Here is a 17,036-nt window from a genome sequence, read left to right as displayed (position 1 = left end):
CTCCATAATCACAGGGATTTATGCAGGGAAAGAGCCGTCTCACCTTCTGCTGGCTGACAAGGATTTTTGACAGCCACCATTCGATCTTCGAAATCTCACTCTTTCTCTCTCCATTTTTTTTCTCATTCTCCGCTTCTCTGCTCACACTCTTCCATTACTTTTTCTTACCCCCTCTCCTGCCGAGATTGATGGACGTGTGGATTTCGCCAGCTTTATTCTATCGCGTTACTATCCTGACAGGTCAAGACATGCAGTTGTCCCCTCTAGCCTCCATTCAATGCTTACTGTGAGGAAAAAATATGCTAATTGTATTTGGAGTCAGATCTGGTTAGCCCAACGTATGAATGGTTGGGGTTTCTTTTGACGTTTACACTCCTGGAGGAGATCTCTGTGTGTTATTTAATTAAGAGTGTGGAGTGTTTCTCAGCACGTCTGAAGGTTTGTGTGTGAGAGTGTGTGCATTTAATTCAGCAGCAAAAGTTCTGCAAAAATGTCATCCTGTTTTTTTTTTAATGTTATCACAATGTTTTATTTTACAGTGAGAAAATACAACTCAAATTTGGTTCATCTTGACATATTTTAATTCTCAGATACTGATTAGAAACAGATAATTGGTAACACTTTAGTTTAAATAAATAACTATTCCCACTGTTAACTATTGGCTTATTACCTGCTTATAATTAATATATTCTTAGTATTTATAAAGTACCTATAGCGGCGGAAAATTAGAGTTGAACATGTCATGTTTTTCCTGGGAATAGTAATTTTAAAGGAGCTGATGACATTGAATTGAACCAGATTTTGGTGAAAAAACAATATTGGATTTAAGTCAGGTGATTGGCTGGGCCATTCTACAGATTTTCTTTCTCTAAAAGCATTTAAGAGTTTTTTTGTCCATGTTTTAGTTCATTGTCTTGCTAAAAATGTCCACCCTGGTTTCATCTTCATCATCCTGCTAATGTAGATGTCGGACTAAAGCAGCTAATAATAATTTACAATGATGAAGGAAAGAGGGTTGCTGAATAACTACTGAGAGATTTCAACTGCTGTCTGGGCCTTCACTGCTTTTCTACGCCTTCCTTTCTTCATGTGTTTAATACTTTTTTACAGCGTCATTTCTTTTTATTATGCATAACTTAATTCGTAAACAAATTAGATTTTTTTTTTGATTTATTGGTTATTACAAACATCTGGGGAAATTTTCTAGTCAACAGCACCTTCTTAACTTTAAATAGATAAAAATGTGCAAATGTGAGTTCAATTTGGTTTTAAATAGCAACTTTATGTTTCCACTTCATTACCGCACACCTTATGATGAGTTATTGTTTATTGGCTCATACTTTTCAACCAGTGGTGTAGTCCTAAAAAAAAGGTGGTGTACTATTACCCACCCAGTACAAATTTTAAAAGTAGGCAAAGAAAGTCAATGTTTCTTTGATTGATTAGCTGTATATATATATATATATATATATATATATATATATATATATATATATATATATATATATATATATATATATATATACATACATACACACACACACACACACACACACACACACACACACACACATACACTAAGCATCAGTTATCTGTAACTATTGACTTCTACAGAATAAAAAAAAACTAAAACTATGGAAGTCAATGGTTACAGGTGTCCAGCTTTCTTCAAAATATCTTATTTTGTGTATTAAGAGAAAAAAATAAATAAATAAAAAACAACAAGGTTTGGAACAAGTAAAGGTTGAGTAAATGATGACAATTTTCATTTCTGGGTGAACTATTCATTTAAAAATATTAAAGCAAATCTATTCATTTTAATCCCAATTTATTTATGCTTAGCTAATAGTGACCCCAGCAGACCCAGAGATTGGCTGATCATATTGAGCTGTATTTTGATGTATATGAGCCTAATTAAAAAAAAAAATAAATAATAATAAAAATAAATAAATAAATATATATATATATACATAAATACATATATATATATATATATATATATATATATATATATATATATATATATATATATATATATATATATATGCAGATATTCCATCAATCTATTGATAAACACACCTTGTGCTCACAGCTGTGGTTTGATGACTAAATGAAAAATGAGTTGAAAACATAGGAGCGGAAGTCTGCCCGAGGCGGTCATTTAGTGATGTACAGTTCATAAGGTAATCGCAAAAAATGTTTTAGGGGGGCCGAATGAAAATATAGAAAAGCTAAAGGGACACCCATGGTGTTTTTTAATTTTACTTGTAAGTTTCAGCGAGACATCATTCAGTTGATTTGTTGTGATCTTCGAAAAACTCTCTCGAAATGTTCTCGAGGATGCTGTGTTCATCAGGGGGCGGTGAATGGCGCAGATTAAACAAATGCACCAATTGCAAGAAATTAAGATGCGAGTTCAAAAATATACATTTGGTAGACCGCTAAAGGAGACTCGAATACACATAAATTAGGGAAGTCTAATCACCAAAACAACTGAGTATACCGAGCGTATACGCAATTATTCATCCTCAGAAGTGGTAATACCCAAACAGCATGTGGACAAAAGTAGGCATACTGAGCATACGTGCGTATAGCAAGGACTACACCTCTGTTCTCAACCTGTTAGCCTCTTTTTTCAACAATTTGCCAATTAGGTCGATTCCAAGCTTTCTTGCAAAGAAAAATTCCAATCTCATACTCTTCATGTATGAGGACGTATGCTCATCTGAAGAGTTTTTGTGCTCCATCTAAGCACCTGCAGTTTTAAAAGTTATATTACCAGCCCTAAAGGCAAAATTATTATCATTTCAAATGCACTAGAAAGCTGAAATCATTATATGGAATGTGAAATGCAGACATAAATTAATCGACAGCTGCCAGGTTTTCCTGTCTGAGATGCAGAGAGAAAGAGAGGTCAGGTTAGGTCCCTGTGCATCCAGAGCTTGAAATGTGGAAAGTGGAAAAGGTAAAGGGAATGTGTGTGAGAGATAGATCATGAACACACACAGAGAGTGAGAGAGAAAGAGAGAGAGAGCTGACCTTGTGAGCGCTTCCAGTCTAGGTGCCATTGATTTGTTTACCTGGATTGAGCTGACAGCTCCTCATTACGATTTCCTTTAGAGAATGAGAGAGAGAGAGAAAGAGTAAAAGGGGGAAAGAGAGGGAGGGAGATCAATTCCTGTGATGGATCAGGGCTTGCGAGATCACTCTGTTTGAATGGCCATTTAACAGATGGGGTGTGTGTATGTGTGTGTGCGTGATTGTGTCATAAGGGTTCTTCTTTAGGTTACTCTAGAAAGTACTGTGTTTCTGCAAGAAGCAGCAGTTTGATCACTGGTAAATAACAGTGCTGATACTTCACATCTTCAAGGGGAATAGGAGACACCACTAATAAGGGGGCTTTTTAAAAATAATCTATAATATATTACCTAAATTTATTAACTTTTACAAATAATCATCAAATTGTAGATAAAATTGTATCGCAGTTTGTGAATATTTTAACTACACACTGTAAAATTATATGATCAGTTAGTGATGACAACATATGTTTTCAGTTCATTGTAACTTGTTAAACTAAGTTAATCATGTTCTAACATAATTGTATAAATTAGCCAAGCTGTTTTAAGTCAGTGAATTCATAGGATTAATTTGATTCAGCTTAAATTTGAAAGCAACCAGGATTTTTTACAGTGCAAAATGTCTACTTTTCCTGTAAAAGTTTAAATTAGCTTGGTTAGAACCACAGAAAACAATGTGAACTGTACTTTCTGCATAGTCAAAATCGATGAGACCTTGTACAAAGTTTAGTTTTAATGACAACACTGTACAAGTTGATTGAAATAATCCAAATATGAGAAGAATGTTATATTCAGGGTTTCAACAGGTTGAATCAAGTCAAATTTAAGACTTTTAAGACCTTTTTAAGACCATATTGAATGAAATTTCAGATTTACACAAGCCTAAACGCTAAGGATTAGCCCAGTTAAAACATTAAAAACAAATGGTATTGTAAGGAAGATAATTAAACAATTTTGATAAATAGAGTTAATAAATAAACTTTTATTGAAACTGAACGTTAGTGATTGGATGGGTGTCAGCCCGATTGGGCAGGTTTACATGAATATATAGGACAATTAAGACCTGTTTGAAGTGATGTAAGACCTACAACACAATACTTTAGTGAATTTAAGACTTTTTAAGGCCTAAAATTTAGTTTTTGAAATTAAGACTTTTTAGGACTCGCGGAAACACTATATTGGAATGAGAAAACATTAAAAGGTATTTAACACACAAAACCCTTTGATGACAAAATTTACAGTGGAACATTGGACTTCTTACAAAAACTGCATGCTAAAAATACTAAAAACAAATGCTAAAAGTAATAAAAATGTACACTTTGATTACTGATGAATTAGTTATTATGTCATTGTCCTAAGTCTTATCTGACTGGCAGCCATTCTTCTACATATCACAAATTAAAGAACTAAAGCGCATGTACAAGTCTTACACTTTCCAAACACAACTAGCTTATGTGCTAAAATTTTGAATAAAGAGAGAAGTTTGACTTTTCCTTGGCAGTACATGACTTTTAGAGGATATTCTTCATCAATAGTACACAGAATATGATAATATCATCAACATTCCCAACAAAACTTATAATTAACACAAATTTGTTTTTTCATAACTGAAACTTCAACATAAAAGCAAGAGAAATCGTGATTTTTGTGGTGTTCATGACTCAAAGGCAGTCAGTCATTAAATGGAGATACAATAAGATGTCAAATAGCTTTAAACTGACCTTTAACTAATATGGAACTACCTGTTTTGGCCACACGGAGCCAGTGTTGCCACTTCCAATTCAGGCGCGCGCTTCTCCTCTCTTCAGAACTCGCGCCTTTTTTTTCGCGCGCTCTTCAAGACTTGCGTCGAAATGTGATTTCATCTCATGAGCCCTATGATATTATCCCCATGACAGTTGTAAAACTTTCAAATTAGTCGCTAAAACTGTTTCAGCTCTCTTCTTTTCAGAGGTGAGATGAAAACTGTGTTCCTGTCAGGAGAATTCATTAGTTGTGGCTGGATGAATTTGGTAATTGCATTTACTCGTTAAATACGTCCTAGCTATAAGCTAAATTCATTAGGCTACTAGACTACAGGTTTAAAATGACAGCACAGTTTGTTACTTTGTTTCATAGCTTAATGTTTTACTTCAGAGCAGTGTAAATATTCATACTCTAATGGCTTTATAGGGAAAACAAATGCCTGCAGATGCTTGGTTTCTTTTTGTGACACAAAACGAATCACAGCACCCTGGGGTGTCAGCCATTTCTCCTAGGCTGTGTAATTAACGGGGTATTTATGAGACAAATATTAAATGGAGAGTCTCCTGGCAGCACTGTCAAGCAGGTAACCTCCCTCCGCTATGATTAAAACCGCTCTCTTCCACGGTAACGACCACTGGGACACAATCGTTTGGCTGTGCGTCGAGAAACAACCGTCGTATCATAACCAGCAAAACCACTCAGCAAAGTTTATTTATTGTTTTATGGTGTGATGTATTGCAATTAGGAGCAGGATGCAAAGACAAGAGGCCATTAATGGAGCAGATTTATCTTGCGCCGAAACGTTGGAGAAGAACAGCACCAGATGGCAACCATATCTATAAATAAGTCATGTTTCAGAGAAGGAGATTAGTGGTTTTGAGCTTGTTTTTAATGGTCCCTAGCAGAGATTAAAACATTACCCCTTAAGCTTTTGGAGCAACTTTTTTTTTATTTCTTCAGAGCCAAACTTGTAAACAGGTACCATAATTCATCATTTACCATGATTGTATATGCTGTGTTGCAATATAATGATTCTGTCTCTTTTTTTTCTTGCTCTTAAAGGTACAGACAGACCATAATTTCATTCACTTTTGAGGACTAGAGACTGGAAACGAGGAGAAGTTTGGCTTTTGACTGCCTTTATCATTTTAAGTTGTATTTAAAACACTGTTTGTAATGTTGGGGGTTCTTAAGGAATCTGGTGAAACTTGTGTGATTGCCACTGGGTGCTACTTGTTGTAATAGATCAGGGGTCACCAATCTCGGTCTTGGAGGGCTGGTGTCCCTGCAGAGTTTAGCTCCAACTTGCCTCAACACACCTGCCTGAATGTTTCAAGTATACCAAGTAAGACCTTGATTAGCCTGTTCAGGTGTGTTTGATTAGGGTTGGAGCTAAAATCTGCAGGACACCGGCCCTCCAGGAACAAGTTTGGTGACCACTGCAATAGATAATTCTAACCTTGTTCCATTTCTAAGCTTACACGGTGTACACAATGCAAGCCGTCTCCTACCTCCAACTTTAGCAGTTTCCAGAGCTAACCTCTCCATTTTCTCTGCCCACTGCTGTCTATAAATAAACATTTCATCGATTGCTTGAAGCCTCACGTCCACACAGTAAACATGCCGAGAGTCACCTCAAAGTTTGATGCGGATGAACATAAAAGTGCTGATATACATAGTAGTTGTTTTCCGGTCTCTGCACCGTGCACTGAGGTTGGTGAAGATAGAGTGGGTTTGGCTCATCAGAACTATGACATTTTGACATGACAAGTTATACAACTTTTTCCACAGCCTACAGTCCAATACACCCACCTAAACCTACAGGTTTTTATTTTTTGGTGGGTTTCTGACAACTGAAAAGTACCTACCTCTGATATAATGAGCTGCTAGAATGTATTATGAGAACTTTGTCTCATTTAGCTTGTCAGGTTGTGTCTGTGGTTGAAAATATATAAAAATATCAATGTTGGTAACAAAGAAAATAGGAAAATGGCCTTGAGCAAAACTGGATATGTCTAATGTAATGGACTGTTTGCAATGCAAAGTCAAGACGGCATACTGTAGCATTACTGCAATAAATTAAAAAACGACGAACATGGCCAGATATTCCTGAATACATTTGTACAAAAATATTCCAGATCTGCTTGTGAAAGGAGATAAAGGAGGAGATGACATGAACCATGAATTAATTTATAGGTATGAAAAAAAAACTCCATCAACTTACATCATGTTTCTTTCTGGCAATAATATTTCTAAAGGAGCCGTTAACATGGAATTGAACCAGATTTTGCTAAAAAACAATATTGGATTTAAGTCAGGTGATTGGCTAGGCCATTCTACAGCTTGATTTTCTTTCTCTGAAAGAGTTTCCTTGGCTGTGTTTTGGATTATTGTCTTGCTGAAATGTCCACCCTGGTTTCATCTTTATCATCCTGCTAATGTAGATGTTGGACTGAAGCAGCTTATATTAATTTACTATGACGAAGGGCAAAGGGTTGCTGAATAAATGCAGAGATTTCAGCTGCTGTCTGGGCTTTCACTGCCTTTCTACACTTTCCTTTCTTCATGTGTTCAATACTTTTTCTCTTCGTCATTTCATTTTATTACACATAACTTAATTTGTAAACCAATTAGATGTGTTTTCTTTGCATATATGGATTTCTTTGGCTGTTACCAACATCCGGCGAAAATTTCAAGTCAACCTTTAGGAATTTGTTTTCTGAGAAAAATGTTGATGTATGCAATATTTATTTTCCCCCGCTGTATATCAAGTCTTATTCTATATAATACTACTTAGTACCTAATCCCATCTAATACCTTACTAACTATTAATAGAAAAAGCAACTAAATAGTATAGTCCTAATAATTGGTTAATAGTGTGAATTGTATTTTAAAGTGTGACCGTATATTTTACGTTAAATAGATAAAAATGAGCAAACATTCATTTAGAGAAAAATGTTGTTCAGTTTAATTTTAAATGGTGACTTTATTAATTAATTTCTTTCCTGCACAACTTGTGATTAATTGTTTATTAGCTCAAAATTCTCAACCCTTCAGCCACTTTATTCCTGTCTCATACTACTGTCTAATATAGATAAAGATAAAGGAGATGCAATGAACCATGAATAAATTTATAAGTATGGAAAAAAACTCCAACAATGTACTCTGTATTTTTGATTAATTGAGTATGAGATGCTCCTATACAGTGTCCTCTAACCTCTTCACCCATCTTTTCCCTCCAAACAGGAAAAAGGGCACAGCGGTGAATGGATTTTTGCTCGTCCTTTGGCTCTCTCTCCCTTCAGTGAAAGTAATCTGAGAGTGCTTTTGCCAAAATAATCCATTTTTCAACGAATGGATCCGGCATACAATTAAAGGAGCAAACATGGCGAACTACCACATGCAGTGCTACCAAACACGATAACTCAATAAGATGTCCGATCTCTCCCTTGTGAACTCTTGGATTACCCATGCATGACTTCATCGGTAAGTTCTGAGCTGGTGTTTTACAGATACATGACTCACTCTTGAGTTAAGTTTAGCACTCCCGAGGCCGTCTGTGGAGATCGGGCCTAACAGTAAAGCGACTCACATTCCTTTTTTTTGACATTTCATTTCAAAAATCTTAATTTGGGCATGTCTGTGTTGCAGCTGTGGGCTATGGCTGTGGTATGTCCCTCATGGCAACGCATGTCAGTTGTGACTGGCGTCTAATGCTACTGCATTCTGACATGGAGGCAGAGAAACTCTGCAGTTGGTAAGCCTTCAGCCATGAGACCACTTTGACCTTACTTTGGTATTAATGCTGTGGGTTACATAGTTGAATGTTTTTTTTTTCTGTATAGTAGATGCAGTTTGTTGTATATTTGATATGCTGTGCGTATATGTGCTATGCCATTTTTTGATTCACAAAGCATTGTGTTCTCTTTTTTTGTTTGCTTGTAGGCAGGGATGCACAAAATCTGCTTGTAATTCCAGAGTAACGCTTGAAAACTTATTTGAGAATTTTACAAATTCAGTTTGAAGAACTTTGCTGAATTGCTTCACAGTGTAAAAGCTTTTTAATGAATCTTGGTGGGTAGGAAACAAAGAGACACTCATAATACGAATCATTTTAAAATCTGCCAAAGGTCTTTCAAAGGTCTCTTCACACCATACTGCAAACGTCAACATAATTTCATTCATGCTTAATCTGCATTAATTCCAGTTCACTTAAAAGCTATTTTTTGTGTTTGTGTTGTTGCATCATTCCAATGCCGAAATGAATGATGAGCTGCATATTTGTACTGAATATAAACTAAATATTCTGTAAACATGATTGCAATATTAGTGTTAAAGTCTAGTAAAAAGAAAAATATAGTAAAAATCTTTTTATTGTTAAAGTCAGCTATTAGCTATCACTTCTAAAAAGTCATTATAAATGCCATTAGCATATCTTTTAAATGAAATCTTGATGAGTTTTTTTTTATTGCATTGGATTATGCAAAGGATTATTGCAGAGAATAAAGAGATAGTTGACCCTTGAAAATAGAAAAAATACTATTTACTCTCCATCAAGTGGTTCCAAACCTTTACAAGTTTCTTTATTCCGTTAAACACCAATGAATATATTTTGAAGAAAGATGAAAACCTGCAACCACTGACTTCCACAGCAGGATAAACAAACATATGGGTGTTAATGCTTACAGGTTTCCAGCTTTCAAAATATCTTCAGAGTTTTCAACAGAAGAAACTAAGTCAAATGGGTTTTAGACTAGAAAAGAGTGAGTAAATTACAGAATGTTCAGTTTTAGGTGTTTGGATGATATAAACTAAATATTCTGTAAACATGATTGCAATATTAGTGTTAAAGTCTAGTAAAAAGAAAAATATAGTAAAAATCTTAGTGTTTTTATGGTTAAAGTCAGCTATTAGCTATCACCGCTAAAAATTCATTATGAATTCCATCAGCATATCTTTCAAAAGAAATCTTGATGAGTTTTTTTTATTGCATAGGATTATGCAAAGGATTTTTGCTGAGATTAAAGAGATAGTTCACCCTTGAAAATAGAAAAAATACTATTTACTCTCCATCAAGTGGTTCCAAACCTTTACGAGTTTCTTTATTCCGTTAAACACCAATGAATATATTTTGAAGAAAGATGAAAACCTGCAACCACTGACTTCCACAGCAGGATAAACAAACATATGGGTGTTAATGCTTACAGGTTTCCAGCTTTCAAAATATCTTCAGAGTTTTCAACAGAAGAAACTAAGTCAAATGGGTTTTAGACTAGAAAAGAGTGAGTAAATTACAGAATGTTCAGTTTTAGGTGTTTGGATGATATAAACTAAATATTCTGTAAACATGATTGCAATATTAGTGTTAAAGTCTAGTAAAAAGAAAAATATAGTAAAAATCTTAGTGTTTTTATGGTTAAAGTCAGCTATTAGCTATCACCGCTAAAAATTCATTATGAATTCCATCAGCATATCTTTCAAAAGAAATCTTGATGAGTTTTTTTTATTGCATAGGATTATGCAAAGGATTTTTGCTGAGATTAAAGAGATAGTTCACCCTTGAAAATAGAAAAAATACTATTTACTCTCCATCAAGTGGTTCCAAACCTTTACGAGTTTCTTTATTCCGTTAAACACCAATGAATATATTTTGAAGAAAGATGAAAACCTGCAACCACTGACTTCCACAGCAGGATAAACAAACATATGGGTGTTAATGCTTACAGGTTTCCAGCTTTCAAAATATCTTCATAGTTTTCAACAGAAGACACTAAGTCAAATGGGTTTTAGATAAGTAAAGAGTGAGTAAATTACAGATTGTTCAGTTTTGACTCACTCAAGTTTTGTGACAGTAAAATAACGACACAAAGTATCTTGTCTATCATACCTTTCAATTACTTCCAAAATACTTAATACTTCTTAACCAAAATCACAAACATAAGGATGCTTGAATCCCATCTCCAGTCAGCCCATTCACTACAAACTACACTACAGCACCTCGGACAATTCCGCGCCAGCCCCGCCCTCAGGCGATGATTGACATCTGAATATATCCGCTCATCCAATCAGCGGAGGATCTGGGATTTGCAGTCGTTGCCCGTGGATACAACAGGGGGAGCTTCAAAACGGTTGTTTACAGTTGAGAGCGGCAGTCAGACCGGACGGAGGCATCCGCACGTTTCCCGCAGATGGGCTTACGGCAAATCACCTGGGAAGCTCATGGACAGTAGTTATCTCCAGCGCAACTAAATTAAAAACAAAACTCCAGGTTATCTCATAGATGCTCACCGGCAGCTAAAAGAATCAGTGGCTCCCTTTTTCTCCCTGTATCGGTGGTGCGCATCTGCTCTGGCTTGCTTCAGGACAACAGCAGCAGGATCTTACATTTCATCTCTTACAACTGACACGCTTTGTTTTGTTGGACCAAACGCAGGAGGCGAGATGGATAACGAAAAGTACTTGCCAGAACTGATGGCGGAGAAGGATTCTCTGGACCCGTCCTTCCAGCACTCAATGCGGCTTCTTGATCAAGGTAAGTCCCGCTGTCTCCTGTCAAACTATCCGGGGCGCGCATCCTGAATTCCTTCACGCGGGGCTGTGCGCGTTTGCGTGATCACTGACTTGCAGATGATTCATTTTATCTGGTCTTATTTGCAACACCGCTCATTGTATTGCAGAATACGGTAAATGTGTTCATCTGTATTGTGGCAAGCTGTGCTTGAATTCTTTGTGATTAATCCGTAATACTAGTAGTGTATTTATTTTCTTCGCTTCTAGTTCTTATAACTATCAGGGTAGCTGTTATGTCTATTTAATTAGTCACACTATCTCATTTGTTATCTATCAATCTCAATTTACCTTTCTTTTTTGCTGGTAACAGATTGCATGTTGCCCTCAAAATCACGCGTTGTCTGTCGGTTCCAGTTTCCGTAACGCATTGAGATAAAGTTCGTTTTACATTCACACATTTGGAATTTCTCCTTAATAATATAATTTCAGAAAAGTGTTATGCTAATTCTGAAATCATATTAGCAGCCAAAGACTGACAACAATGTTGATATAATCAAATAAACAGCGCTAATGTTGTTTTGAAGTCATATTTGCATGTGATTTCAGACCGAATATTCATAGTACCATAGTAAATTTATATTCAAAAACTTTTTACCTCAATTAGTACCACTACTCAATGCAATTGTGATGGACACTAGTGGTCCAATTGTTGAACAATTTTACCATTTTAAAAACTGAAATCACTCTATTCAGACAATAGTTTTGTATTGTAGTAGTTAATAAAGTATAACTTAAAAATGTAATGTCACCAGTGACTATCTGAATACATTTTATTTACTATTAAAATAGGTAAAAGTGCATTAACCATTGTCTCTATTGGAATAAGTACTTGCGGATTAGAAATATACATATAAATGAAAAGTAATTGTGCTTTTAAAGCACTGAACTGAAATATGCGTGCGTTACATATACCGTGGTAAACCAGATTTGGATGACTTGGTATTTCAGCATGTTTAGAAATGCTAATGAGTAAATGTGTAGCTACCCAATGAGGGAAAATAAACAAATTAGCTTACAGTTTTTTTTAATGCATGTGTATTTTTTTATTCTCTGTAAGGAATAAAGCATTTTCGTTCCTTAAGAGCATGAGCTCATTCGTGCTTCTTTAAAGAAGCAAAGCACATTTGAATCCAGAGAGAGTTTGCACACTAATTAATTCATCCGTTTTAAGAGAGCTGCACACAGAACCAATATCTTTGATAAGGAATGTACCAGGTGCAGCTATCCATGTCTCTGGATTTATTTAAGTCCTTTGGAGTTTCGCTGAATGGAAAGTGTGTTTAAACACCAGCACATTGCATCCATACATATGCTTAGAAATTATTTAATAAATAAACAACATTCTGCTTATGCATCTGTTTGAGCAGGTTGGGTCAAGGTTGAAGATATGGTTTTAAAAGCTGACCATGTGCACGTTTGAAGAAGTCACAGTTGTGCGCTTCATCTCTTTCTCTCATCTGGATGCTATTCTGTTGCAGAAGTAATATGTCAAAGTACTCATGACACAACTTCACGTTGCTGAGGGGAGGAGTTCCTCATCATGTGAACCGATGAAAAATTCCACACGACTCACCAGGCAGATTCATCTGTAGGGTCTCTCTCTGAAACCGCGCTGATTTAAATCCAGTGTACCAGTGCATAAGGGAGTCCGCTTGCTGCTTTAGGCATGGTGCAGCTATTCTTCAATTAAAGCTACACTTATGCAGTTGAATGTGCTTCCTGGCTGTTACTCTTGGTTTCACTTTGCCCAAGGGGGTAACTAAGGGTCTGCGCTTTAACACACTGAGGCATATTTGGTTTGATAATAAGCTGTAGAGTCAGCACAACGTGCACATGTTCTTTCTGTGCAACTTTTCACATAGAAATGGCTCATTGGATTTGGATTCTTGTTTGAGTTTGCTTTTTAAGTTATGCAGGGTCTTTCAATGGTTTTCAGTGCTGGCTAAAAAACACTGTTAACCTTCCTCACAGTACAAACATGTGAACTTAGTGGCTAGAACCGATGATAAATGCAAAGAAAGAGTTTATAGTAATGATTTGTTGACATGTTGTGCATCAAAGATGACCCTCTGTCTTCTTATAGTGAGAGTAATTTCTTTTTTTTGTCAGAATATATCAAAAGTTTATGCATCTAAAATTAAACATAAGCTTCTTATGCATGCATTGATGAAAAAACAATCCCCAGTCTTTTACAAAACAATGTGCCTTTGCCTTTTAATCCAAATTCCAAAAAAAAAAATAAAATAAAATAAAACATGGTGTAATGTGCTTTTTCTTAATGTTTTCCCCAATTTTACCCAAAATGGGATAATGTGAGCATTGCAGAGAACCAAATACTCATGTAAGTGTATCGGTTTCATGCATACCAGAAGCTAGAGGGTGCCCTCGAAAAGAAAGTACACAAGTGAAACCCGTAAAAAGAAAACATGCTGGATAAATATTGGACAATACACCCTATAAAAATACAGACAGAGGTGTTTTGACTGATGAAACAACAATACTATTGCAACGTATACATTCATATCATTCTTAAAGCCAGCTTATTTATCACAAATGCAGCAGTCATCTACATCATATAAATCAATAAAATGTTGGCAAAGACTCATTGTGCCGGCCGCTGCTAAAACTGCTAAAAATTCACCAAAGATAAAAATGAAGTCTTTATTGACTTGCCGTTGTGGCATTTGAGTTTATCATTTTTCTTAACAAACCAATTATTTAAAAGATCACAGATATCAAACCAAAATAACAAATAAGCAAGTTCTATAAAAGCAGTCAAATGCATTTGTTGAGTGTTCACACACATATCCAAAAAAGGTTTGGACCTGGCAGGTAAACTTTTGAAGGAAGGTTCTTTAAAAGGGCTTCCATCCATTTATCCATCCATTTATCCATGCATTTGTCGATCCATCCATCCATTGTTCTGTTCGATCCATTAATTTATCGTTTAATCCACCCATCGATTTGTCGATCCATCCATCCATCCATCCATCCATCCATCCATCCATCCATCCATCCATCCATCCATCCACCCATCCATTTGTTAATCCATTTATTGATCCATCTATCTATGGTTTGTTTAATCCATCCATCCATCCATCCGTCCATTCATCCATCCATCCATCCATCCATCCATCCATCCATCCATCCATCCATCCATCCATTTGTCGATCCATCTATCTATGGTTTGTTCAATCAATCAGTCCATCCATCCATCCATCCATCCATCCATCCATCCATCCATCCATCCATCCATCCATCCATCCATCCATCCATCCATCCATCCATCCATCCATCCATTTGTAAATCCATTTGTAAATCCATCTAGCTATGGTTTGTTCAATCATTCAATCCATCCATCCATCCATCCATCCATCCATCCATCCATCCATCCATCCATCCATCCATCCATCCATCCATCCATCCATCCATCCATCCATCCATCCGTTTTTCTATCCATCTATCTATGGTTTGTTTCATCCATCCATCCATCGTTCAATCCATCCATCCATTCGTCAATCCATCAATCTATAGTTTGTTCCATCCATCCTTCCAACTATTTGTCAGTCCATTTGTCGATCCATTTGTTGATTGTTTTATTGATCCATCTATCTATGGTTTGTTTCATCCATCCATCTTTCCATCAATCCATCCATCTATCCATCCATTCATCGTTCGATCCAACCATTTATCGATCCATCTATCTATGGTTAATTCCATCCATCCGTCCATCCGTCTGTTAATCCATCAATCTATGGTTTGTGCCGTGCATCCATCCATCCGCAGGGAATGTGGTAAAATCAGATCACAAATATAAGCACAAAGTTAGTTTTTATTTATAGAGTGAAGCTTTTTTCTTATTCAGCATCCAAAAAATCTTTCGTAGGGTCAATCCATTTTAGCCTTGCAGCTCACAGAGTGGGGTTACGGCCGAACGCAGATCTGTCAGACATCAGACCTGTCTGGCTTCTCAGCAAACGCTTTGTGGTGTCTCTCTATCTGTTTCTCAAAGGCGCATCAAGATGGCAGGCTCGAAAATATTCAGATGAGATTCGACGCCAGTAACAGATTTGTTTTTTTTTGCAGGATTGCGGAAAGGCTTTAGCGTGAGAACGAGTGAAGAACTTGGGGTCTGACCAGCCTAGCAGATAACACGTTTTTCACACTTTCACACTCAGCACTTTTCTGCCTTATCACTCCATCTTCCTCTTTAAAAAATGGGAAGGCCTTTTAGTAGGATGATATCTCGAAGTGAAAGGCACGATGACAGAAAGACAGAGTTTAAATCTCTTTCTTTATCTTTTGGACACTAAGAGAAATGTAAGAGAGAGAGAGAAACCGATTAAATCATGAAGAAAGAAACTGCTTCATAAGTGTATTTGCTCGTTTATTAAGAAAGATGCAATTTGCAAGTAATTAGCCAACATCTCTGAATGTTTTATTGGCAGAAATCAGCATAGGCGTCCTGGGGTTTGGAGATGTTTGCGCGCCTGCCAAAATCTCGAGAAAAAACTTGCCGCTCTTATCTCCAGCATACTACAGATGGCTCATGATGTCATGTCGAGTAGCTCTCATCTTAGAATCCTTAACTAAATTATGTAATTGGCAGGAGGAGAGGAAAGGAACAGGAAAAAACAACAACAACAACATACAAATACTCATTCGCACACACATAGGCTTTCACACTGTTTGCAATGCTACACAGGCCACTAAACAAACCTTAACTGGATGGAAACAGATGCAGTGGGAGTTTCATTAAAACGGCGCACACCAACAGTCACCAAACTCTCAAATCCCACACAATCTTTTTTGCCTAATTGCTTTAGAAATGCCTTTCTTAAGAACATGTGAGGAGCTAATTAGGTGTTTAGCGTAATTACACTCCGTTAAATTAAAAACAGGTCCATAATTGAGCCTCAGTAAAGTAAAATGTAATGTTCCACTGACGACTGAGACCTCATACCTGTGCTTACATTTGGAAGTGGTGTGTATAATCACTATGCTTGCATTCAGACACTTTAGGATTTGACAATGAACTCGACAAGGAAATTAATGTGTTCACAATTTCCAATGCATGTACCTAATTGAAATGCAAACACATCAAAATGCAAATAATAGCTTTGTTTCTGTCTGTTAATGTGCATTTTGAAGTGTCACATGAGAAAAAAGTGATTAAAAACACCAAATGTTCAATAAAAATATCTTCATTTACATAAAAAAGTTTGTATGTGTACTTGAGAGGGTGTTGGACTTGTGTAAAAGGGAAATAATGAAATAATCGGAGATCGCAGAGATCAATTTTTTAGAATAAGCTCTGATATAGCAAACCTTACACCTACGTAACCAATCAGCTTGACGGAAACACATCTAATTTGCATTTGTTTTTCTGTGAACTTTGAAAATATACACTTCACATTTGGATGGAATACGTCCCCAAGACTTCTAACATGAAACTAATCAACTTGACAATGACTAATGTAATTTTGCAAGAAATAAACAACCATCAGGGTGCTAATTGCAATTTTACATTGTCAGACGTTTAGTTTTGTCATATATTCACTTAGGCGAAGCAGTGGCGCTGTAGGTTGCTGGGTCGCTGGTTCGATCCCTCGGCTCAGTTGGCGTTTCTGTGTGGAGTTTGCA

At 36.3% G+C, this 17,036-nt stretch overlaps 1 protein-coding gene and 1 long non-coding RNA gene across 12 annotated transcripts in view; both read left to right on the top strand.

Moving 5' to 3' along the window:
- The window catches only part of LOC141378994 (uncharacterized), a 50,462-nt gene extending 40,262 nt beyond the window's left edge, over positions 1–10,200 (top strand). For 3 of the 4 annotated variants that reach the window (XR_015516415.1, XR_015516418.1, XR_015516417.1), the window contains 3 exons: positions 8,070–8,309; positions 8,475–8,580; positions 8,769–10,200. This is a non-coding gene — a long non-coding RNA (uncharacterized LOC141378994). Of the gene's footprint in view, positions 1–4,886; positions 5,090–8,069; positions 8,310–8,474; positions 8,581–8,768 lie in introns of those variants that run through there. The other variant, XR_015516419.1, reaches the window with a different exon arrangement.
- A 758-nt stretch (positions 10,201–10,958) lies between these two features.
- khdrbs3 (KH domain containing, RNA binding, signal transduction associated 3) overlaps positions 10,959–17,036 on the top strand; it is a 218,038-nt gene continuing 211,960 nt past the window's right edge. For all 8 annotated transcript variants that reach the window (XR_015516400.1, XR_015516398.1, XR_015516395.1 and 5 more), the window contains exon 1: positions 10,959–11,355. Coding sequence is in view for 2 of the 8 variants with exons in the window: in XM_087295295.1 (XP_087151421.1) it covers positions 11,265–11,355 (91 nt within the window). In the remaining 6 variants the exon portion in view is untranslated. The remainder of the gene's footprint in view (positions 11,356–17,036) is intronic.

The sequence above is a fragment of the Danio rerio genome, chromosome 19 (genome assembly GCF_052040795.2).
Source record: "Danio rerio strain M-AB ecotype USA chromosome 19, GRCz13ab, whole genome shotgun sequence".
In the NCBI taxonomy this organism is placed as follows: Eukaryota; Metazoa; Chordata; class Actinopteri; order Cypriniformes; family Danionidae; genus Danio; species Danio rerio.
The sequence above is the reverse complement of the archived record's forward strand: the minus strand, read 5'-3'. Positions and strand labels throughout refer to the sequence as shown.